Below are 26,207 nucleotides of genomic sequence, written 5' to 3' on the forward strand. Positions count from 1 at the left end.
ACAAGTAACATCTTCTATTCACTAGGCAGTTTAGATTAAGTAGCTTTAATAACATGATTGAAAGCCCTGCCATTAAAATGGAGCTTCCTCTGCAATGCATAATTTTCATCATATGTTCAGTGACAATAAACCATTCCCTGCTTATTTCTGAAATTAAAAGCGATAAAAATGTTTACTGCAAAAATATTACGTGGTCATATAATAGTGCAGACATTTTAATATCGTGGGATGAAATTTTGTTTGTACTCTGATGTCTGCTTTTGCACAAGTGATTATTGCCGGAGTCCAACTCCAATCACTGCTATACATGAAACAGACAGAAACAGAAAAAGACAGAAACAGACAGAAAATGGACACATAAATTTTGCACTGTTTTTAATAAAGCTTGATTCCTGTCAAACATGGGCCATGAAGTGTCTACAAGTTTGTTAAACAGAGCGCTCATAATACAGATACAACAGATATACAAACACATCAGGATAGGCATTATAGAGATTAATGACCAAAGTGAATATCATAAAGTTATAGATTTGATCAAGGACATGTTCTCTTCTCGAATAAGGATCATTTCATTTTCCAATTTATAAGGATACAAAAAAAATGATTGTTTTTACATCATTTTTCGTGCGGCCTTGCAGGCAAAATTATTCAGTAGAGTATACTCTTGTCCTGTCTTGAAATCATTCAACAAAAAATAGATGAAGCTTTCTTTAAGTACCTCATGTTAGATAAAGCCTTAGTTCTGCCTAGCAGGAACAGCGACAATGTCCTTTTCATTTCAGCTCTGTGTCTTAGAAACTTTGTAGTTTCACAGGCAACTCTCCTCTTCTTCACGGCTGCAAGAGGATTTCTGTCCCTCATTCAATGACGTTATTTCCTGCGCATCAGACAGATCCTGAGAGGTGGTGTCTGATTGTTGCGGGCTAAAGAAACAAGCCAACACCATCACCATTGTTATTATAATCATCATCATCATCATCATTAACATTATCAAATTGCATACCTTACTGCGTCCAGCACAGAGCCACTGCCATGTGTTATGGTGATGTCAGTGACAGGGATGATGTAAGTCCCTTGAGAGGGGCCCGCCTCTTCTGACTCCACTTGTGCTAAATGAATTTTCACTTCGGGGATGTGGTTACCTGTATATCAATAAAGTGGGGTTTCAAATATCATAATTAACTGTCAATATACAGACCGTAACTCTAATAAGATGTTAGCAGGTGATCAATGTTACCGTTTGTGTTTGAGTGTCCCTCTGTCTGTTCCTCAGCAACTGTGGATTGATTCAGTTGGGATTGAGCAACTGCTGGATTTTGTCCTTTCTGGAAGTCTTCTGTCAGCCTGAGGTATTTCTAACAAAACACACAAAACATCAGCTGAGGTAAATTGAGCTTGACTGTAACAAGACACCGGGCTCTCAGAAACTTGGCCAAGAACTGATCTGTAATCATCACAGTCCACTGAGTTCATTCAAAATTCTCCTTCCTGATGAAGGTCAGTTACATTATCAGTAGAAAGAAGAATTAAATGTAGTGAAACACATTGGAAGTTCAGTCTGATACCAGATGAAGAAAACTCAAAGGTTTTGTGAAGTTAAACCTATTAGTTTAGTCCCTAGTCATACTGATCAGACTGAAGGTGATAGATACCTCTTTGTAATCCTCGGTAATCATGTTGCTAAGGGTTGAGACCAAAGAGGAAAACGATGGCCTGGAATAAGGATCCTCGTCCCAGCACTGTTTAATCAGATCGTATCTGAGGATGGAAAAAATGGCGAATGTTGTTATAGCCGACATGAAGCAAGCACTAATATAAGGAACCTTCTGTGTCCTACATATTGCCAGGAGCGTGTTCAGGTTGGTTCATACGGTATCCTTGTTTCAGAGCACAGTAAAACTCCTGTATCATGGGGAGGTCGGAGTATGGACTACCACCTGGGAAAAAATAAAGAAAAAACTTCAATTGAAGACCACCGATGCTTGTCGGACTACTGTGCATGTTTTTGTATTGGTCACACGTCTTTACCCAGAGAGAACACCTCCCACAAAAAGACCCCATAGGACCAAACATCACTTTGTGAGCTGTAAATGTTCTGGAAAATGCTTTCTGGAGACATCCACTTTACTGGTAGGAATGTCTAAAAAAAAACACACAAAAAAAAGCAGGTAAATTATTTCAGTTATCCATGGAGACATCCACTTCACTGGTAGGAATGTCTAAAAAAACAGCATAAAAAAAGCAGGTAAATTATTTCAGTTATCATATGTTAATCAGGTTGAAAGATCTTGTTCACTGACATTTCCACGGGCAATGTAGTCCTCATTTTTCCGCAGGTCTCTGGCTAAACCAAAATCACAGACCTTCACAAGCTTCCCCTCACAAACAAGGACATTCCTTGCTGCCAGGTCTCTGTGAACACACTGCAGGAAACTTGATATTAAATGACACATCAACCCAACCAATACTGTAAAGGGACTCATTATTCATTGATAGATGATTGGTTGTGTTGATTATGAGTTTGTGATCGTACATTTCTGGAGGACAGAAAATCCATTGCCTGTGAGACCTGGTACGAGAAGCTGAGAAGATCATCTGGAGTAAGGTGATTCGAATCACTTAGGAGTGGAGCAGCTGTCACCTTTGGGTCTGCAGGAAGACAAAATCATGCCTCAGTTTGTTTACAAGACTGATAAAGGAAAAATTGAAATAACTGTAAGCAGGCTACTGTGATTTAAAAATGTATATACCTTTATCTGGTCCACTTAAAAGCCGATATATTTAGTAATTTTATACATATCGAAGGTAATCTCATTACATAGTAATTGCTATAGGCCTTCAAACAACCTTTGAGTATAGAATGTGTTGAATGATCAAGCATTTGTCCTGGCTACTCCTAGCTGTTGTTTTCTTGACCACCAGAGGGTGCAACTTTTCCCTCTAACTATTTTCTTGCAACCTCCACTTTTTTGTGTTAGTGGTTCCAGATGCTGTCCCAGTATGAACTGTATCTACCCACTATTTATTTGGAATTTTAATGGTCTTTGAACTTATATATGGAACATTTCTCTCAGAAGTGCTGCTGAACACTTAGCCCAACCTGTTTCTTCACATATATTAAAACTTATACAGCTTAAGGATCCCAGTCAGCAAAGGCCTGTGTCTGACTCTAACCATTCACATGATCCCCTCCAGGCAGCAGTGCTGTATTTCTACCAGTCATGGTCAAGGCTTCTGTTGCTACAGCTCAGTTAAAGGCTGATACAGTCTATAAACCAATAGCTGAAAAGGCATTCTGAGATCTATGCTTTGACCCCTGCCAACCATGGCTGGTTAGAGCCATAACCACACAAGCAGGGTCAATTGCCCTGACACTCAGACTCATTGTTCATTTTTCTTGTTCGCAACACAAGAAACAGTCATCTCTCAGTGACTGCTCCTCTTTACTCATGTATTCTATTCTATATTTCTGGCAGACAATTGGACTGTTTGCCCAAAGCGTCCAGCTCCACTCTTTTTAAGCCCCTGGCTTGTCTCTCACTTGTCTGGTCTGCCTTTTTAAGTCACTTCTCTGAGCTCTATGCAACCACCCTCCTTAGGATTAAACCCCCTGTCACTCAATATTTATTACTTTTATTTATAAACGCTTAAATGCTATGCTTTACTTGGTTACTCATGAATCACATAGATAGTTTAGATAGTTTAAACCCTTGACTTCATAGAAGAACCAGTAATGATGCAATCACAACAGTCAGCTCAGGCAACTCCATATCTTATTTAAAAACCATGATTTTTTTTTTGACCAAGCAGGGTAAATCCAGAGAACTTATCATATTTAGCTAACCTGAAGGTGTATAAGGAGTCTCATACACAGCAGGTTCGATGTCAGCATAGCTAAGCTCCTGCATGGCAACGTACTGACCACTCTCCTGCTTGTTCATGTCCATATAACCTCCATCAGTGTCTCTGCAGGAAAACAGATAATCTGTCAATATTGAATAAGACGGACACATAGTTTCCTTCAATTGTTCTTCACATGTGAGCTTTGACCTTGAAGGGTTTTCATCACTTTGTAGGAAGGTGTGTTTGTTCCGCTGAAGGTAGGCTACCAGGTCTCCATGACGACAGTACTCTGTGATCAGATAGACAGGACCTGGAGAGACGAAAGCTGCTTTTTCAAAGAGGCATTGCAACAGCAACCTAACATCTGTTTTTGTACCATGCAAAGTCTGAGGATTGAGCAATTCTGTACAGTTTTGATTGTTGTTGTAGGCGTTCAAACAATTTGCTTTTCTCGCATCGCATTGAACCTTCATGTAGAACATCATAGAATCAGTGTGAGAGGATGAATTTGATTCCCGTTTTATTAAATATCTGATACATGAATTATAATAACTTCATGACTATAATCAGAAAATCATCTAAGGCACATTCATTTTCATGAGCAGAAACTACATACATTTTGGTCCAATACAAGTAATTTTAAAATTACTAATTAAAAGTAGTTTAATAATCTTTTTTTAAGTAATGTCAAGAACCTAGAATTTTCATCATAACATTTGTACACTACCTCCTCTTGTGCACGCTCCTAGTAGATTGACAATGTTCAGGTGGCATCCAAGATGGACCAAGACCTTCAACTCTGACATAAGAGATTGGACAGCACCACTGCTGTCTGAACACACACACACACACAAACACACACACACACACACACACACACACACAATAACTGAACTACTAGTAATCAACCATCTGACCAGGAAAAACTATTTTATAACCTACAACACCAATGTAGCCAGGAAAAATCTCCTCCATGTTTGTAGTCTTGCTTGGTAAGAGGAAGTGAGGCAGTGTCATATGATGGTGTAACAGGAATTTAAGCCTGCATGGCAGTAGAGAGTTGCTGTTCAACCCCAGAATTAATCCAATGCCATCTGTTCGGATCTTTCGCCTTTGGTATGCGGAAGTTTGATGTTAGTAAGCCAATTAATGATTATCACTACCAATCACATTCTTCTTGGATTACAGAAAGACCATTGTGGAATAAATATCAATTCATAGGCAAATAAATTAACGTCTCCTTGTCAAGAAATTTGATAATTTAAGTTTTAAGTTTCAATGGTTTAAAAAACAGTATAAGTTGATCGATTATATCATTTTTATTGACGATTGAGTCATTATGTTTATATTTTGAGTAGCTCTGCGTATTAATGGCAAAGAGAATAAATGCAATCTTTTTCTGTGTTTAAATTTCACCTGTCTCTGCAACGTCAACAAATGTAGGCAATAGAATAGATGTCCTCAGAGTCTTGATGTAATGAGTGTTTCTTTGACCATCAAGTTGTATACAGAACATAAAGCGATAACAGTACAGAGATCTTGATTTATGGTAAGATGATCAATATTGTTCATCCAACAAACTGTTTTACACAGAAACCAAGAAAACAAGACCAATGCAAAGAACATCAAGACAGAGTAAGTGGTACATACGTTTAACCATCTTCACAGCCACCTTAGTTGTTGAATCCGGGTGGGTCAAACCAGTAACCGTTGCCTCAACAACCCGGCCAAATGCACCTGAGCCCAACACCTGACCTGAAAAAACACATAATCTCTTAGTTTTAAAAAGTATAACATGTCTCTTGCAAAGATAATATCCAAATGTCTATCTTGATATTGACAATTACTACTTTATTTCTTATTATTGTCTGGTACCACACTACCTCATGCTATTGCCAAGAACTGCTCAAACCGATTTTATAAGTTTTTTCGCAATCGGATTCTGTGCTCCTTTGTGCTACAGGATCTATTTGGGGTATTTAAACAATCCCTTTCAGTAAGACATCAGCACAACCGATCTTTTAAATGTAGATCATGGTTTGAATGTATTTGTAAGGCTAAGACAAAGTTATCCTTGAAGATACACTAGAGACTAGTCCAAAAAATGTTCCCCCTATTATTCATCATTTCTAGTGTAAAGTGCAACACATCCTCACGCCCAACACATCAATCGCCTGATGAAGTGTGAAAGTTCCCTTCACATACCGTCACACACCGATGCATCAGAAGCCCCTTTTTGCGTCATTTTTTGACACACCTGGAGAACAGTCTACTTTTGGGTAAAGCGTCAGTTGAGGAACACATTTTTTTATTCACAAAAGAAAAATGTGGAAAATCCACTTTCATTAAGGTTAGTTTTAGAAAGGTTTGCTGCAAAATGACGACAAAGGGGTTCTGATGCGTTGGTATGCTAAGAGAACGTTCACCATTCGTCAGGCTGGTGACACATTGGGAGCCTCCAACTGCATTATCTCTCGATATTACCCAGCAATATATTTTCTCTTATTTTCTTGTAACACATTGCCTCTCAGTATTACCTAGTACAACATTCTCTCGTGGTACTTCCCAAGTGGAGTTGTACGGCAGCTGAGTGGGGTCCAAATAGGTGTACTGTTGTCCATCATTACTCACTGACTCGATAACCTTCCAACGTACTTCATAATGAGGTTTCTGGACAATGAGACAATAACAGCTGAGATTGCCTCTCTTCTATAATTACTATTTTCAGAGCTATGACTCTGATTCAGGACTGCACTTAGTACAAAGAAAACCCCTGATACAACATAGAATACTTACTTTTCGCCAGAGAAGGATGAGGATTATGAGGAAGATAATTACAAGAACCACAAGCACTAGAACAGCTGACAACACCACCACCTGAGACAGCAGAGCTAGAGGCAGAAAGACAAAGAAACAGGGGGAGACTTACATTGTGTAGTGTAAGGTATTAGGATCACAAGGGGACTGTACCCGCAGGTCAGACTGATAGTGAAATGCAATAGTATTACAGTAGTGCTGAAGTATTAGTACTCACAGGAGGTCACTATTCGCAAGTCTCTTGCTCGTCGACCAGCAGAGTTTTTCGCCTCACAGCGAACGGCTGAGAGAGACGGGAGACTCTGCAACGTCAACTGACTTTGCATCTGCACAGAAAGACACACTCAAATGTTATCTCTATACTGCATTTCTTTGCTCTCCTTAGATGATAAAACAGGAATGGTGTAATTCTTGCCTGGGTAACTCCTTTCTCCTCAATTTCTATCGCAGTCTCCTGCAGGGAGACACCCTTTGAGCCTTCTGATAGACTGCTCCAACCATCTGTACTATTACTGCACCTGCAGGCAAAAACTGATACTGTAGTTGTACAAACATTTACGAACACTCTCCAAACCTGGTCTGTGAATATTTTGTGTGTAGAATTAAGCATTTCTTTCTGATTCATTTTGATTGATGCTTTGGTATTTGACTTTTTTTTTACTTTGGTATTCTATCATCAGTCTGTGTTTTTTCTGACATCTGATGTACTCACGTACAGATGTCAGTCAGTTCTGTGTTTATTCAAAGTCAGACCTTTCCACCACTGAGCTATTATATGGTACCACCACAGCCATTAAACTAACCATGAGTCAGACAAGTTAGATTCCAGGTATAATAGTTTGCTAAGGTCCCTAAAGTCCCAAAAAATTATGCTCCCACTAGAAAACTTGAGCTTGTGTGAGAAAGGCAATTCTTATGTTTCAATAAAATAATTACGGTAACTTGTTCACACAAGACAATTCTAACTTGCCAACACAAGATATATAATCGAACACGATAGATATAATAAACCTTAATTCAGAGGACCAACAGCGAATGCTTTTGTCGTATAGTATGTGAAACTAATGAAGCAAGGAGCAAGCAGTTGAATAAAATAGGAAAAGTCCTATTTGGGAAAATCAATGACGGATGGAGAGCAGAAGACCGGAAAAATTGAGGGATAAGAAAAATATCACAGATGACTTGAGGCTGAAAAGCCAGGAAATTGTATAACAATAATCTGGCATTGAAAAGTCCATTACATAAAATGGCAGAGATGAAATAAAACAAAACAGGGTTCAGAATGGAACTGCACCTGGCAATTGAATATACAAGCGTGTCTGTGTGTGTGTGAGAGAGTGTGTGAGTGTGTGTGTGTGTGTGTGTGTGTGTGTGTGTGTGTGTGTGTGTGTGTAGATGCACTCACATATGCTAGGTCTCACCTATTTAAACCATGACAGCTGTACCAGGTGATAGACAGAGGTGGAGTTCCTTCACTGACGCACAACATTGCCTTGTTACCCACCTCAGACAGAGACATAATCCTAGGAGGAGCTACACCCACACACGCACACACACACACACACACACACACACGCACACATTCAGATTAATGCGTGTGCATGTCCTCAGGTCACTTATATCCTTGTGCTTTCATCTGACCTATGATCTCCAGGTAGAAGATGATATTTCTGGTGTCATCATTGTTGAACACAGTTGCACTGTAAGTTCCAGTCTGATGCGTCATGACTTTAACCAGTGTCAGTGTGCTCACATATCTGCAGGACAATAATCACTGTTAGTAAATTCAGACTTGGGACACATGATTGTCTGACTTCTATCTACCTGCTGCCAGTCACTTGTGTGGTGGAGACCGGGTTGGTTTTTATTACAGTTTGGTTGTCTTTCATCCAGATGACGGTGGGCGTGGGATGGGCATCAATTTCTACACTGAGATCTACCGTTTGATGAAGGAGAGCTGAGATGTTGGTATCACCCGAGGGTCGCAGGTAGATGTAACCTTGATCTGCAGAGGGATCCGCCTGTTAGTGTTTGTGTTAGTGTTGATGAAAAACAGACTGTGTGCACTCACCCAGTACAGTTATCGTGACATTTTTTGTCACACTTTCTCCCTGCATCGTCTCCTCCACCGAACACACATACACACCTACAGGAAAAATATATATATATCACCGCTATACCTCAGCATTCTTTGCCAAAAATGTAATTTCTCTCCACTACTTTTATTCTCTGGACATAGTCCATCAGGCAGCAGCACCTACCAGAATCTGCTGTTGTTGCCATGGAAATGTTGAGGAAGGAACGAATTTGAGTGGGGAGAATATCTGTCAGTGTCTCAATTACCTGAATCCACACAGAAAAGCTTCACAATGACACATTTAACAAGGTGTTATTAGGCAATAATACTTACATCCCAGTGCACAAAGACAAGTGATTGAACAGTGGGTACCTCTTTTCGGGGGAACTCCCAGTTGAAGTAGACCATCCGTGTGTCTTTGACAGTACAATTGACCAGGAGAGGCTCCCCTTGCCTCAACACGTTGCTGGACACTGCCATCTCTACCTCCATCACTTTAGGAACTGACATGTTGACAGGCATTTTTATGAAGAGACAGACAAATACAAAAAAGAAAGTCTGATAGTAAGGGGCAGGCAGACGACATAACAGTGGTCTATTGTATCTTGTTCACTGATGGTTAATCTTAACATCAAAAATGTTAACAAAAGTAGATTCTAGAGTATTTTAGTAAAATCGAAAATGTATTATAGCTTATTGTATATAGTCATATTCAAAGTATGATGTGATCTAATCTGATGCAATCCAATCCAATGTAATCATATCTCATATAATGTACTAAAAAGTAACGTAACATAATCTCATCTAAAGTAAGTTTGACTCACCTACAATGCTGTACACATAGTACACATGTGACTCTGTCTCCTCTAAACCCATGGCTGCCACACACAGATATGAGGTGTCATTCAGAGGACCTGTGAAGCCACGAGCAGGCTCATATTTCATGCCCGTAACTAGCCGTCTTCCAGGACGCTCGTACAATGTGACATTGAGTTTTGGATCAGAAACTACGCAAGGGATGGTATCTTCTTCAGTCTCCTTCATCACCACACCAGGACCATGTGAGACAAACCATTCGTCCGGTCCTGACAGGGTTTGGGACAGAAAATAAACATTATGTTTGATAGAAAACATAGATCAGTGATTTTTTTTTTAACCTGTATGTTTACCTTTTCCTGGGATAAATATATCAATCTCTTTGCGCTGATCAGATAACTCCTCCTCACAGATGTACCTTCCAGAAGTTTTCCAGGTGGCATTAAAAAACTGCAAGACACTACTGGATCCCTGATTCTCCACAACAGCTCCTTCCACTTCAGAGTCCTGAGGTAACTGCCATGATATCTGACTCCATCCTGAGCAAACCTGCAGAGGCAGACAAGTAGCTGAAAACAACTGCAAAGAGATGCAAGTGCCTGATGTCACAGACAGGTACCTGAATAGTTCTGCAGAGACAACGGAGTACTTGAAATCACGGTAAGTGCATAGAAATCCATACAGAGAAAAACAAGTGTCTGATCGTAATTGCAGAAATGGAGTAGTGCCTAAACAGTCCTACAAAGACAATTTTCTGAACAACCCTATGGAGGAGGACAGGTACCTAAACACCCCTTCAGAAAGGGAAAAGTATCTGAAGAAACAGATGGGTAGATGTGCAACAGATAAGTGCGAGTGTACATCTTTAGAGACAGACATTCTTTTATATGCGTGCATGAAACACACAGATAAAGTTTTACTGACCACACTGAAGTTTGAGTTTGGTTCCAGTATATGAATATTGGCTGGAGGCACCAATTCGAGGGCAATGCCCCACTTGAGATGAAGCAAGAACAAGCCTGTTGACGTTCAGAAAGACAGTTAAGAGACCGCTCTGCATCAAGCACTCTTTCATTTCTTTCTCTTTTCTCACCCAGCAAGAAGTTTAGCAGCCTCAAACATGCTGTCTTTTCTTGGATGGATGCCAACATGGCTGCAGATTCTGACAAATGACAGAAAAACATATAAACCTGTAAAACTCTCTGGACACTGAAATTATAGGACTGTCTCAGAAAATTAGGATATTGTGATAAAGTTCTTTATCTTCTGTAATGCAATAACAAAAACAAAAATGTCATACATTCTGGATTTATTACAAATCAACTATAATATTGCAAGACTTATATTATTTTAATGTTGCTGATTATGGCTTATATCTTAAGAAAACTCAAAAATCCTATCTAAAAATATTAGAATATCATGAAAAAGTAATTTTTGTTTTTTTAATTGCATTACAGAAGATAAAGAATTTTATAACAATATTCTAATTATCTTAGACAGCCCTGTATATGAACATTTTGTTTATGTTATTGTTTGAGTTTTTTGCTAAATGCGATACTGTATTGTGGTTGCACAAGCGTGAATTCACCTATACTTTATGCACTCATTCCTATGACCTGCACTCTAAAACCTGCACCAGCCAAGCCCCAGTTAACAATGTTGTCATTGACAGTAGACTATAGGCCTGCTTAGACACCTCTTGCATAACTGAATGACAAATTAATTTTCCAAAACACAGCACTGGAATGGTGGTAAGCATCAGTTCCTTCTATGTATACCTGTATGTACAGTTGCTGCTTTTATATATTCATTGAATCTGTAATATGTATAAAAAGGTGCCATGTGAATTTTGAATTTTTATGACATAAATTAATACACAGTGAATTGAAATATACGTATGTGTGTGTGTGTGTGTGTGCGTGCGTGCGTGCGTGCGTGCGTGCGTGCGTGCGTGCGTGCGTGCGTGTGTGCACTGGGGTTTGCACATCAGTATTCCAATCTATAATGTCGCCTTCCTCCCATCATGCCCTGTTTCTTCTGTGAGACTGATGAGAAAAACAGAAAGACCTGAGTATATAGCTTTGGGCTCCCAAGAACTTTTACATAATCATTTTCTGTTTGTTCAATTCAGTCGGGTCATCAGACTTCAACAAACCTCGTAACATAAACTGCGTTGTATTTCACCACAAAGACGTACTGAGCAGAAAGCAAAAATATCTTTACATAAGCAAAACCAGAGTTGTTAAAATATTCTATAACAACTCTGTGTGAACAAACTTTCAGACTCTGATGGTTCAAACAGACCCAAATGCAAATTCCTATGTATGTGTGTGTGTGTGTGTATGTGTGTGTGTGTGTATGTGTGTGTGTGTGTGTGTGTGTGTGTGTGTGTGTGTGTGTGTGTGTGTGTGTGTGCGCGTTTATGTTTTCACAAGGAATTTGGGGATTTTCCTTCCAGAGAAGAGGCCTGAGTGCAGTGATACAGCCGGAGATGTGAACTGCTCCTGTGTGAGGCAGGAATGTGAGTTGACCACCGAAGAAGAAAATAAATTTCAAAGTATTTCCTGTGGGTTTACAGAGTCTGCAGTCTGCTCAGTGCTGCAAGTTGGTCTGATGCCACTCATGATGTCACTGATGTGTTGATGTGATGAATTCATTCACCAAAATAGAGCCCCATTTAGAACTCACCGTTAAAGATTTAAACTTATGGCTGTTTCTGTTCTATTGTGATGACATTGTTGTAATTACATTCCTGTTACAATTCCCTATTGATTTATATGGATTGTTCATACTTTTGGATTCATTACATTTTTGGACAGAATTCAATCTTGTTTCTTAAAGAGAAAATATGTCAATTGGCATTGTTACACATTCCAGTTCAATAAATGCAAACACCACTTGACAAAATAATAACACTGGCGTGACGTGTCAAATAAATCCAGGCAAATAAGCTTTAGAATATCTGTCTCCATGTAAATATTTGTTGTTATTCAGTCTATTCTAAATCTAAATTTGATTTTGTGTCTGTGAAAGAGGAGGGGACACAGCACCTTTTTGTTGGTGAGGATGAAATGTATCACACATAATGGCATTTCTTATGTTTTGCTCATTTCACTTTTATGAATCAAAAATGTAATGGTAAATGGTCTATACTTAGTACTACTTATACAGTACACTAGATTGCATTCCCCCATTTACACACGCTCACACCGATAGAAGCAGAACTGCCATACAAGGTGCTAAGCAGGCTCCCTTCCTATTGTGGGGGGCCCCCACTCTGCCACCTGAGCAGCAGCCTCCCCACTCATCATGACAACATAATTGCTAGTAAACCATTTGGTTATTCTTATTATCAGGGTGTCTAAAGGTGTTTTCTCTGTTCACTATCCACCTCTTCAACAAAATAATGTGTGTGTCAGTAACAATGCAGTCAGGGGAGGCAAGAGAGGGTATGCCTCACTTTTCAATCTTGGTAAGAAAGAAATGTAAATTGAAAAACGATTTAAATGGTTATATTTATCAGTGATTTTTCATGTAACTTCACCAATTTTAGATTTTTTTTTACCCAAAATCACTGGATTTTCACATTTACTGTAAAGAGACGTGTGGTGAGGCTGCGGACTGTTGAGCCTCAACGTAGATTGCACAATGAAGGTGGACTGCTGGCATGCTCTGCACAAAGACTGTATTGCTGTCTCTCTGGATGTCTCTATTAAACAGTTTCAAAACTTTTGCTATATAAGCTACATTTCCAATGTACATTGTTTTTTTTTGTCAACAACTGTATTTAGGCTGCTAGTTTCTTGTGTTGAGAGATCATAAAATGGCTGTGAAGAGCCAATAAGTGAGGCATGCAGTTCTCCTGCCTCATGAAAGTTAGTGCCTCACCAGCCATGGACCTCACCGTATGTCCTCAGTGTGTGTGTGTGTGTGTGTGTGTGTGTGTGTGTGTGTGATAGAATGTCATATAATTCAATCATAGCATAACTAAATCATCATTTGTAATTTGGGTTTATTGTGGAACAGGTTTCAGGACAGAAGAGGTCTGAGCCTGAGTAGAGGTGTAGAGGATGTCCAGTTAGGCAGAGGAGCACCAAAAAAGAAATGATGATGGCTGAAAAACAGAACCATTAACTCTCACTCAAAGTTCACTCGATTTTCATGTTGGACCATGGACTCTAAGTTTTGCAAAACATCATTTTGTTAAAAAAAAAAAACATGCAAGAACACAGTTGGCCTGACCGCATTTTACCTGTTTGTCACTCCTCCATGTTAAAGTTGCTCTCCCTATGATGGTGCAGACAGCTGACAATCAGCTTACAGAAAACATTAATCCTGAAGAAATAGAACAAAAACATATTAGGTGGATTTTAAATTTCCTAAATTGAAAATCCAATCTCAACCTACAGTATTTTATCCTTAAGGATGGACTGATATCACATACAACTCTCATCAGCATGTTGTTGATTTAACTCTACAGATGCAACATAATCAAGTCTCTATTTTGACAAACACCCTAAACACAAAGATGCTCAAGCAGATTTTGTCATTAAGAAAACGTTTTAAACCGTGAAACTACATCACAATAGGCTTTCATTTATATCATTCTGATGTCCAAATGTTATCTATAAATGATCTGTTCAGTCTGAGTCACAAAGAATTGTTTTGGCCAGTTTATATTCAACAGATGTGAAATGCAGCTGTGTCTGACAAAATAAATGGAATCCAGCCGTGAGCCTCTCTTTGAGCTGCAGACGTCAAAGGCTGTTTTGGAAACTGGCTACTATACTAGCAGAACATGCTGGTGTGGCCAAAATGCAGTTTGTAGTTCTAATTGCTCAACCAAGTACAAAAGAAAAATCCAAAATACATTAATGTCATAATGGTTTGGACAGAATTTCTTTCAAAATGTGTCCCATGACGAAAACCTGCGGAGCAAGACGGGATTCAGAGCATAATTCTGCCATAAAATAACATTTTCGATTTAAGGTGAGGAAATTGATTTACCCTTGCGAAAAACCCAGGCAATGTTTATCATATTAATCTTTTTGTTGCTAAGTCATTAGACATGTGTGGAGTGAATGTCTCAGTAAGAACGTCCGGAGTCTTGGCACCACCAGTCCCAGTGCAGACACGACCGGGAGAATAATCTCACCAAGCCGTCTGCCCATTCTGTGCTTAGTTAGGTGCAATTTTGGCATTCCATTTTGGAGATGCACTCCAAGATGAAATATAATATTTGTTCCTGCCACATCTGTTTGATTGTAAAGCCAGGTTCATGTGTTGGACATTTTACCATGGGAGCTGCTTGTGGAATGTTTTGAAAATAGTAGTCTGGTAGACTTGAGTTGAACGTGTTGTTTTTTTTTGGTGGTTTCCTAAGTAGAAAGCTGCTTTGAAAAGTAGACTGGAAGACATACTGCAAGCCATTTGGATCTATTATAATTTGGCCTGGAGAAAAGATCCATTTGATCACAAACTGAGAATGAAAGCCCATAAACCTGCTTAATGGAATAAAGCAAAATGATGAGATGACAAAATGTCAATACAATAAGGTGATATGATGAGAAAATAAGATGAAATTGGAATATTTATCAATTTACTAGCTAAACATGAACAGAGAAGGCATACTTTGCTGTTACTCTGCTACTTTAGTTTCACACAACTCCTCCCACTGCTTTTTTCAAAACCTTTTTATGTGATTTTTTTGTTTTTTTTGTGGAAATATATGGTTACTCTGCCAAAGGTTACTCAACACTTGCTCTAATCAAGACACCATCTATCCATTTTCTATCATTTTTCCTCCTTTTAGGGTCACAGGGATGCTGGAGCCAAGCCCAACTATCTTTGGACACCCTGGACTGGTCGCCAATCAATCACATGCCCACATATAGAGACAAAAAAAAAAGCTTTCACTCCCTCATGAACACATAAGAGCATATTTTCTAATTTTTTCCAATTAACCTCCTGCATGTTTTTGGACTGTCGGAAGAAACTGGACAACCCGGAAGAAAAACGACACAGGGTGAACATGTAAATTCCACACAGAATGGCCCCCTGTGGAAATCATAAAGCTTTGTTTCTTACTGTGAGGCAGAAATACAAATTTCTGTGCTGCTGTGCCACCATGCCGCCCCTCATCAAGACACACATTTTCATAAACATGTATACTTTATGTTAAAATGTTTGCCTATACGCTTTCTTGTCCACTTCAAATACTTATTGTTACCGTTATGCATAATAATGTTACCCATGACAGTTTGTATAAGTTATATATCAGATAATATTTGGCATACAATCATGCTGAACTGGTAATATTTTGAATATCAATCAATGTGAAATCACAAAAAGTGGTCAGAGACACTTTATAGTCAATTTACAAAAGCCAGAGACTGATGTAAAGTAAATATCCACTCCTTCACTAATTTTGAGCAATCGTCAGTGTTTGCTGTATCCTCCTTTTTATGTCTTCTCATAAATACATATTCCTGAATCACACTCATTCACACTGATATTTTTCCAATGTAAGTGCCAGCAAATATCTAAGCAATCCAAGTCTCAGGCATTAAACAACAAACAAAAATAACATTCTTTGGAGATCATTCTGATATGAGTTAAAGTAGAACAAAGAAGAAGATTGAAACATGTTCAAAATATTGCTTTTAGTAATCTAATGAACATGTGTCTTATGAACATCTGACTTTCCCAAATATCCATCCCACAAAAATGTCACAAGCTGTTCTGCTGTCTATGTTGCAACTCCTGTATGAGAAACGTCCATTCTTGTTTGCCTCCGTTGCCTTCTTGCTCATTTCACAACTCTACCACTATCTGGACCACAACAGTTAGGGCATTCAAACTCCGCTGCATCCCCAAACATTCACTCGGAAATATATTAACCACTATAACATACTCCCCCCTCAAGGGCACTTTCACCCTGATCAAAACAGGCACTTGCAGAGGCACAGGTCAGTACGTTTAACCCGACACATGCTATCAGAGGGGATCAGTCATCATGATCATCAGATTCATATGACATATGAACAGAATTTGCTGTGCCAAAATAAAATTGTCATTTCTGCGCACAAGTTTCATTTGCGACGTCTTAATTAACAATGCTTTACAACTAGCTTAACTAAATACAATTTAATTGATATACTGTATTATTCACTGTAACACTTCAGCAGACGGGATTCACTTTCCTGATTAACTACATATACTCTCAAGGACAATTTTTGTAAAGCTTCATTTTTTTACTTCAAGATACATTCATTTGTATTTATTAGTGATTTTATTGAAGTAAGAAATGTGAAAACTTGTGAATTTTTCTATTCTTCAAGTGGATTTGACATTAAATGCAAGTGAAATAAACTGAGATTATTTGGAAAAAAAAAAACAAGAAAACAAAAACATGTGTTTGAATGTTCGAAGTACAACAGAATACATACTGAGATTATAATTTCTGAATTGGCTGTTACTCCAATCAGTGGGTCATTTCTATTGATACTCCTGTCGGGATATCGTTAAGAATGATACTAAGCAGACCAACAGATACTGTGTCTGCTGGGTCTATGCAGCAAAATGTCCACAATCAGTAAATGCATCACCAGTCAAAGATCTTAAAATCCGATATATTGCATTGACCTGGCGAGCTCTAGTCTGTTTATACACATCAGTACTTAACCTGCAGAATCCAATTACTGAAAGTCAAATCAGCATAAACTCATCAGATGCAGGTTGCTACAAAAATCAAGTTGCAGGCTGAAAAGGAAAAAAGATGATAAAAATGGTTCAAACCTTTTTGATGGTTTTGCCTTTTTCCTTTTCTTCTTCCTTCTCTTTTTCTACTTTTACTTCTTCTTCTTCAGTCAGAGCTCATTCCTGTGGAACGCCGAATGGAAAGAGACTGACTCACAGAGAGAGAACGTCTGTTTTCAATCTGTCCCCCCGACAGGAAGTGAACTGGATCCAAAACACACACACACACACACACACACACACACACACACACACACACACACACACACACGCACACTCACACACGCGCACGTTCACACATGCATATAAACAGACACACAGTAGACTTTTTGCTTTCTTTAAATGTTCCACTCATTTTTAAAAAAGTGTGTTGTGTGCAAGGGTTCTCTATGTGTGTGTGTGTGTGTGTGTGTGTATTTTACTACCCCTTTAAACCACTCTAGTGAGCACATTTGGAGAAAGCAAGGCATTTGGGTCAGTCCACATACACCTTCAAAGATAGTTTGAGGATTGAAGTAAATCATGGATTTAAAGGCAGCTTTGGGGGCTGGAACTCTGTCACTGAATGCATACAGTACACTAAGGCAGCAATACGAATACCGTATGTGTGTAAGAAGACAGACTGATTGACTGACCGGTGATAAATCAGCTGAGGATCAATAATTGCTTCAGACTGCAGCTCTTTGAGCAGTTGGTCAGTGTATCATTTTTGTTTATTCAGCTTCTCTTTACAACAAAGTGCACTTCATGGGTTAATTTCAGCCTTAAAATTTGACTTAACTTTGACGCTGACAGATTCTGTCCACATACATTAAACACATGGGGGCCTGAGAGGCTAATACTTTCTGATGCCTTGGAACTTCAATCAACAAAAATGTCTCAATTTACCAGCTGCCTCAACACATTACTCGGTATATTATATTTCAATGCATTTGTTATAATTTTACAGTTCTTTCTGATGAGAACAGCAACAGGACATGGGCTTCTGAGTTTGCACAATGATCTAATGAGATGCATTTTAGACTTGCCATTACCTATATTTTTTAATCCATGCAAACTTTTTGTGTTGAGAATGAGTTTAGGGAGGTCACGGCGCTAATTGATGTACATCTTGTTCACAAAGAGAATCACCTTGATTTGCGCAGTATCTGCTTAGGCAGCTGTCTTAGAAACCTGTCAAACCATTTTTTTTAAATTACATAGAAATCTTCTGCGTATGATTTGATTAACTTACTTCTTTGGGGAAAAGATGTGTCATGACGAAGGTTTATTTCCACCACACTGCCAGTGCTCCCTCTACGTAGCTGGCTCTCAGTATGACAGTTATATCATATGGTTAACAAATTCAACTGCAGATATTTATTAGTTCCATATAGCTGTAAATTACTGCTGTTGATAACATGACAAATACTTGATAGTCCTCAATAATTTTTCTAATGATTTCTTTCTTTCTTCATTTGATTGTTTTTTTTGATCATATGGCACTTTTCATGAAAATTTCATAAAATAAATACAACCCGCAAAACATATTCCAAATTGTCATTAAGTTAAAATGAAATGGTTCTCAATTTAGAAAAATAAATTAAGAACATTTGGTAAGTTACTTCCCAAGATTCATATAAAAAAAACACAAGTTTTAAAACAATCTATACGTACTTTTCCTGTGATTCTTTTAAAGCTAAAAAATAGGGAAAAAAAGATCAAACATAAATCAATTATAGAGGCGTACAGATAGTATGCTGGTACAAGTGCAAATGCCAGTAGTTGCAAAATAAACAAATAGCTATCATCAGATGGATTTGAAGATTGAAAAAAAGAGGTAATTCTAAAAAGACATTTTGGATAACAGTACATGAGAAAGATTCAAGATTCGGCATTTATTCTCACATATACAGTGCAGAAACAAGTTTCTCTGTACAGTGAAATTCCTACTTTGCTGTCTGCTGTGCATTGGGATATGTGCTGGTAGAAGAGTGTAACCATTGTTATAAATATGATTATAGATATGAATGTGAACATTGCAAATCTCGATCTTTGTTTCTAATGAGGAACAATACGTCAACCCACCTTTGAATTTAAATGTTAATATTTTTGTTTTTACATTGATGTTTTTTGGGGGAAATTTTCCTAACTAGTAGCATCAACACTGATTCTTTGATTCTCTTCTTTGATTCTCTGGGCTTCTTCAGGTCTCTGTTGGGCATTATCTCCCAAAAGGCTCTTTCTGGATCCCTAATTTAAGTGGAGTGTAAATAGGACAAAGATAATAAGGCCCTGGTGTTATTACAGTTCATTTCAGGATAATTTGCTCAGCTTTTGGGTGTGTCAGCAACAGTCTTCATCAGTGTTCTTTTCTACCCCTTGTGTCCTCAGGAAGACAAGCTCTTCAAGTTATTAAAGACTGGAAACTAAAATAGAACATTTTCAAAACCTGATTGGGAAAAGAGTTTGAATCATATTGCAAATGATCTCCAAACTTACATAACAAATCATGCCAGACAAATATGTGAGTCCACTGAGATTAACTTGCAACCTAATGTAAAGGATTAATCAAAGTATTTGATAACCAGGAACCAGGTATTGCTGTCAGAGATCCTTAAACGGCAGTCAATATGATTCTAACAGGAGTGGGATGTACAAATATTTTTTTAACTTTTAAGCTATCGAAATCTTTTAAGGGCTGGAAATTTGTAGTTTCAGCAACCTCAGAAAACATAGAATGGTTTGTGGGTGAGGTGAATGCCATCAAAGGCTACATTTTAGGAAAAATGTGCTTAACAAGGCCCATCCCTTTCCTTACTTGAAAATGCATAAGTAAATCTTAGAATAATACAAGAGTACATTTTCACTTTTGCATCCTTTGTTTAGAATACTAGTCTCTCTCATCCACTTACCTGGCAATTGGATCTGGCAATAAAAATTCATTATAATTTTCATGTAGTAGATGGTGCTTGGAAAGGTCACAAAATCTGCTGTGGCTTTACTGACTTGAACTTTGTTTTAATACTCTCCCTGCAATCAAATTGGATCAATACCTTTTAAGTTGCTACAGTTATATTAAAATTAAGTTTAGACAATCTGACAGAGTGGTACATTTACTTAATTGTTGGAATGTTACGTGCTTTCATTATCGAGACAGTAGAGTAGAGCTTCGGCCATAAAGTGGTCGTCACCTGTTTTGGGGCAGCAACCCTCAAACCCGCTCGTGGACTCCAGCGGTAAGGGTTGCTGCCCCAAAACAGAAGTAGGAGTCCTATCTGGCCTTTCCGACCTGTGAGGCTCCAAGGGAAGCTGACAGATGTCAGCAGGCCAAGCGGCATGCTGCTTCGATGGTTGTTGAGGTAACAACTCAGGTGTAGGAGGAGTTCGGGGAGACCATAGGGAACGACTTCTGGTGGGCGTTGAGGAGATTCTGGCCCGCAGGGGAAGCAGTGCTAAAGAGGGGGAAGCAGTGCTCCATCACCACCGTGTTCAGTGACAGCGGGGAACTGCTGAACTCAACTTGAGATGCAGATTGGTGCCAGGAATACTTCAGAAACTTCCTCAAACCCATTGGACACACCTAATTCCAGGGCTGAAGTTGGTGAAGCAGTCTTCCTCAAGGCTCTGGATGCAGTAGAGTTGTCCTGGCTGACACAACTCTGACGCATTGAGTGGATGTCGGAGGCAGTGCCACTGGACTGGCAGACCGGGGTGGTGATTCCCGCTTTTTAAAATTGTGTTTTTACGGATTTTAGTTTTAGATTCCGCCAGTCACAGTTGAAGAGTACCTATAATTAAAATTACAGACCTCTACATGCTTTGTAAGTGGGAAAAGCTGAAAATCAGCAGTGTATCAAATACTTATTCTCCCCACTGGATACCTTAATTGTGTACATTGCTGCTTGAGAACGCTGAACACAGATCTTTGTTAAGACTGAAACAAAACATAATTTAGACTTTCACAGTGAGCTCAATGAGTGTTTAATGAGAACATTCTCGGTATTTACAGCATGAGTACAATATTGTCAGTGTTTAACTGACACAAAATAAAACTGAGGTTTGTGTTGATAACACGCTAACAAGCAGCAACAGAATGTGGTACTACACATTACATTCCTTCCAAATATCTTTCCTTGCCTTTCCTTCCAGATCATAATTTACTCACCATCATCCACGAACACGCACACACATTCACATATGTTCGAACAGGCAGACAAGGACGTTGATCCCTTCCATACTCAAACAGAATTTTCACTTTTGGCTTGTAGATGTTTATGTAGCCGCAGCTTTCTTCTCTTTGTAGGTAGCCATCATTTTTTTGATCTCTGCAATAGCCTTCCCAGGGTTAAGTCCCTGCAGAGCATATTGTCAAGTAGACAGTCAGAGACTATAAATCTATTGAATCCATTAGAGTGGGTGGGTGTAAATATACCTTGGGGCAGGTCTTGGTGCAATTCATGATGGTGTGGCAGCGATAGAGGGAGAAGGGGTCCTGAAGTTTAGACAGGCGTTCCTCAGTGAATTCATCCCGGGAGTCAATCATCCACCTGTATGCCTGAATGGTAACAATATCCGTCCATTACAAGCTGTACTGTTAGCCTTTAAAGAAAATATATGGTGACAACTATGAACAAGTCTGCTACAAAATAGGGACTTGTCAGGCTGGGCAGATGTACTATTAAACCCAAGTCACACTTATCACACCTTTTCTAGTCATGACTCAACAGCCAAAGCAGCAGCTTTTCTTCAGATTCATGGGAAGAAAATGTGCTAACATACGAAGGGTGGGTGAAGTTTCCATTTCTAGTCGTGACTTGAAAGCCAAAGCAACAGCTTTTCTTCAGATTCATGAGAAGAAAATGTGCTAACATACGAAAGCTGAAGTTTCCATAGAAACACTGAAGTGCACAATTAGCAAAAAGCTTTGGAGTAGCTGAGGTCGACAAAGTGAATAACCATGAATAAATCACAACCACATGGCTAATTCTCTGGTGCCTCCCTCTAGCTAAATCTCACATTATCTACCCTGATATGGATGAGTCCGTACAAAAACAGATTAAAGTTATTATTGTAAAATGAATACTGGGTTGATAGATAAGGTAGTATGATACTTCTAATGTCTATCAAAGACAATTCAGGAAAAAAACAAGTCTTACCCCACCAGCTTTGTTAGACAATTTTCTTTAAACTAATATCAACAAAGTCAATAAGTTGTCGGACATTTTTTTTCTCTGAGGTCGTACATTAAACTATTAAAGAGTCTTTGTGGTTCTTCTCCTGCAGAGATTAAACATGCCATTAGCAGACCAAGATGACGTGTAAGAGCCAATTTTATGATCCTTTATTAAAATGGTCATTTTGATACAATAAGCCTCAGCAATAAAGGAAAGACCATGCTTTCTGTGAAGACCATTCAAAGATTACAATTATTAGCAACAGGCTCATAACAGAAAGAGATGGAAAAAGATTGAGAAACAGAAACAGAGAGGAGATGAGGCCTTTCAAGTATGAAACAGGAATGAAGGGATGCTGAACTGATCAATATCCTGAAACAAAATCAGATTATAACCCTGTCTAACTGTTCTGTCCACGGACATAACATCTGCCTGGCAAGCTGCCGAATCTGTCAACGTCAGATTTATTTAACATTTGTGCAAGTTTAAAATATTTTTGCAAATAACAGGCTAATTACAACCATTTATCGTACGAAGGGTGTGCACTGGCTATTTCCTACCCTCCATTACTATGATTCAACATTCCGCAACATGTTCTGTCCCTGAAATGCAGCTGCGATCAACGTTTTGTTTCTCCTAATGTTTGTGTGCTGGCAAACTGTGTCCAAGGTAGTCTTGGTTTACGGCTGTTGCCAACATCACGTGATGATCTAAAATAAGCTGAGGGATACCTCAGACTTTGAGGATGTCAGAATGTTTGAATAGACAACAACCTGGAGAGTACTGGGTGCACAAACACACACTAGATCATCTTGAGCTGGACATTATAAAACAAAAGGCATTTCATCAAGCACTTTATAGATAAGAATTATCAACAGCTTTGAGGTTTGAAATCAATTGCAGGAGAAAAAAAATGTAATTGATCTGTACCATACCATTTCTGAACATATATTTGTATGAATGTGTTTAATGCAATTTATTACAAATTCAAAGATTTTGAGAATCTTTTGAGTTTGGGATGTCTTCACCTACTTGCATTAAAACAGCAGGTCCGAGGTACTTGTCTCCATTCCACCAGTAGCTGGGGCAGCTGGTGCTACAGCAGGCGCACAGGATGCACTCATACAAGCCATCCTGTTTGGCCAAAGACATCAAGTTATTCCAAGCATCACTGCCGTTTACTTTGACTTGAAAGCCAAAGCTGAAGCAAACAACAATAACATCAAGTATGACTGACAATTTCTCATATATTTGTATAAAAATCAGCTACAGTCAATAATCTGGATAAGATGTCTCAAAAAAACGTAGCAAGAAATTCTAAATATTTTTTGATACCAATAAAATAATGACATCTGTCATGTGTCAGATAATTTCCTGGTAATATTCGTGTCATTTTTAAAGTGTCCTTGATGTGATATCACATCACAAACAGAATTCAACAGCCCACATTGTGCACTATTTACAAATAACATAACCTGTTTCTTTGAGCTTTGTTAAAATAGACACAGCTTTGTGTTACCAGTTTCTGTCTGTCCTCCACTGACTGGAAATACTGCTCCTTCCCTTCTTGAGTTCCATCTTTCTTTTTCAGGTAGGGCTCAATGGATTTATACTGTGCGTAGAAATTGCTCATGTCCTGGTAGAGATCAAAACAGGGAAAAAAATATCATGCAATAACACAACCAAAAATTAACCTTAACCACATTTACTTAAGTTTGATGACTGAGTCAGATATCTAACTTCAGATATAAAATTGGAGGACTGACCGGCACCAGATCTTTCACCACATACATGTGTGGGAGTGGGTAAATTTTGGTTGGTTTGCTTGTGTTGGTGTCAATTTTGTTGAGGCATGCCAGTGTGTTGCCTCCATTAATGTTCATGGCACATGAGCCGCAAATTCCTGGAGAAACAAACACACAAAAAAGTCAAATAAATGTGGCCCAAAATCTGAATGCTCAATTGGTCACAGTTGTTCTGGGTGAAGTCAATATCTCACCCTCACGACAGGAGCGTCTGAATGTTAGTGTGGGGTCCATCTCATTCTTGATCTTGATAAGAGCATCCAGGACCATTGGACCACAGCTTAATTAGAAGGAACATGTCAATGTTATTTGAGCATTTTGAATTGGGAAAATAATATCACTACATACAGAAGCCTACGTTTCCAACATCAATATTTATCACAATATCTGGTTTGGTAAATCAGTATTTTTGAGGAGAATTTTCTTATTTCCTGATGTTTTCCTGTATCATTTTGACTAGATTTAGTTTCATACAGATAGTAAGGTTATCTAACCTTTCAGGCATGTATTTAGAATTGATTTAGGTAAATGTTTGAAATTTTTGAAAATATGTCTAAGCTATCTTGAAAAAATTCAAATCATACATTTCTCAAGAGTTAAAAATAATGACATTGCCAGGAAAAAAAGCGATGTCAGGACAGACAAGGTAAATTTAACAGTTTTTCTTCAATTATTTACTTTTAAAGGTAACAGGACTCATCATATCTTACCTGTTGAGATCAACTTCATATGTCTGCATTCTTGGTTTGTCACCTGCAGTGTCAGGGTCCCAGCGGTAAACCTGAAATTTCTTGATCCGTGGTTCCGGGGCTGGATCGGCAGCAGTCTGAGCACACCGAACCATCTGCACCATGACCAGTGACAAAACAGTATATAAGAAACAAGGATTTATGTTATCAAATACTAAATAGACCCGTTTATTCTGTAATAAGAGGGAGTTTTAAATTCCTCCAAGTGGTTAGTTAGAATTTATATATATATTTATATATATATATATATAGAGAGAGAGAGAGAGAGAGAGAAAGAGAGAGAGAGAGAGAGAAATTCTCTATTGGTACAATGTAATTTGACCACAGTGCAGGTCGCAAATGGGAATCATGTCTAAACACAGGAGAACATGAATTAGAATAATGCAACAATTGTAAATTTTATTATTGAACTTGTCTACATCACGTGAGTACGTGATATCAGTATTATGCTATAAAAAGGGATGGACATTGTAATATTAGATGATATAATGGAAATATTGTCTCATCACATCACTTTGCGTAACAGGGTATAGTCTCCCCCTAGTGGTACTTTGTGTGAACGACTAGGGACGTGTTACATCACTTCGATGTCTCTGGTTACCTAACTGAGACTTTGAGGGCAAAGGCAGGTAAACGTGTTATAATATTCTAAAAATGTTAAGATCATGGAATAAGGTTTCGTGATTAGAAAAACTTAACAAAAGCTTTAGACCAGGTGCACAGGGGAGGAATAAGTTACACAACAACATAGCTCATTCACAGTGGAAAGGTGTAGCTGCTACACCTTTCCACTGTGAACTAGCTACAGTGCAGATAGTGTTTGTTAATAGAAGGGATTACAGTATTACATGTAATACAACGCAGATCGTTTGGCAGAGAGTTTAAAATACCTCAAACAACAGAGAAGACTAAAAAATAAAAATGAAAAAAGGAGCGGCTGAGACATCCTTTCTTGTCTAAGAGGACCGTTGAAACAGACCGAATGAAAGTGTGTGGCACTTACCGCCATCACTCCAGAGTTCCTGAGCAGCGGAGTGCTCCTTGAGGCGAGACAAATCACCGACATCTTCCTGTCCAAAACCGATGACTAAGACCTGAACTTTGGCAAAACTGAGCCTTCTAAAATTCGTCCCTTGACCAACACACTGGAAGTTGACAATATGCGTTTTAGTTCCGCCCCATAAGA

General features: G+C 38.6%; 2 protein-coding genes across 2 annotated transcripts; both read right to left on the reverse strand.

Annotated features, from left to right (window-relative positions):
• Positions 1 to 360: 360 nt before the first annotated feature.
• On the reverse strand, positions 361 to 19,805 carry LOC147227294 (platelet-derived growth factor receptor beta-like). Its single transcript, XM_086159557.1, has 29 exons — positions 18,546 to 19,805; positions 17,351 to 17,434; positions 13,806 to 13,888; positions 10,647 to 10,715; positions 10,478 to 10,572; positions 9,907 to 10,102; positions 9,562 to 9,822; positions 9,110 to 9,240; positions 8,922 to 9,003; positions 8,732 to 8,806; positions 8,485 to 8,665; positions 8,302 to 8,417; positions 8,082 to 8,193; positions 7,076 to 7,178; positions 6,878 to 6,986; positions 6,640 to 6,734; positions 6,381 to 6,513; positions 5,494 to 5,598; positions 4,571 to 4,675; positions 4,051 to 4,153; positions 3,845 to 3,966; positions 2,534 to 2,649; positions 2,301 to 2,423; positions 2,029 to 2,140; positions 1,838 to 1,937; positions 1,653 to 1,758; positions 1,238 to 1,355; positions 1,004 to 1,142; positions 361 to 923 (listed from the first exon to the last, which is right to left on the reverse strand). The coding sequence occupies exons 4-29, from the start codon at positions 10,702 to 10,704 to the stop codon at positions 809 to 811; spliced, it is 3,111 nt and encodes a 1,036-aa protein (XP_086015683.1). The 5' UTR covers positions 10,705 to 10,715; positions 13,806 to 13,888; positions 17,351 to 17,434; positions 18,546 to 19,805; the 3' UTR covers positions 361 to 808.
• Positions 19,806 to 21,255: 1,450 nt separating this feature from the next.
• LOC147227295 (succinate dehydrogenase [ubiquinone] iron-sulfur subunit, mitochondrial-like) lies at positions 21,256 to 26,173 on the reverse strand. Its single transcript, XM_086159213.1, has 8 exons — positions 26,025 to 26,173; positions 24,983 to 25,116; positions 24,467 to 24,552; positions 24,234 to 24,370; positions 23,987 to 24,103; positions 23,500 to 23,601; positions 21,726 to 21,848; positions 21,256 to 21,646 (listed from the first exon to the last, which is right to left on the reverse strand). The coding sequence occupies exons 1-8, from the start codon at positions 26,085 to 26,087 to the stop codon at positions 21,566 to 21,568; spliced, it is 843 nt and encodes a 280-aa protein (XP_086015339.1). The 5' UTR covers positions 26,088 to 26,173; the 3' UTR covers positions 21,256 to 21,565.
• Between the last annotated feature and the right edge of the window lie 34 nt (positions 26,174 to 26,207).

The sequence above is a fragment of the Fistularia commersonii genome, chromosome 14, assembly GCF_037954325.1.
Source record: "Fistularia commersonii isolate RoL2024-O1a breed Wild chromosome 14, RoL_Fcom_v1.0, whole genome shotgun sequence".
Classification (NCBI taxonomy): domain Eukaryota; kingdom Metazoa; phylum Chordata; class Actinopteri; order Syngnathiformes; family Fistulariidae; genus Fistularia; species Fistularia commersonii.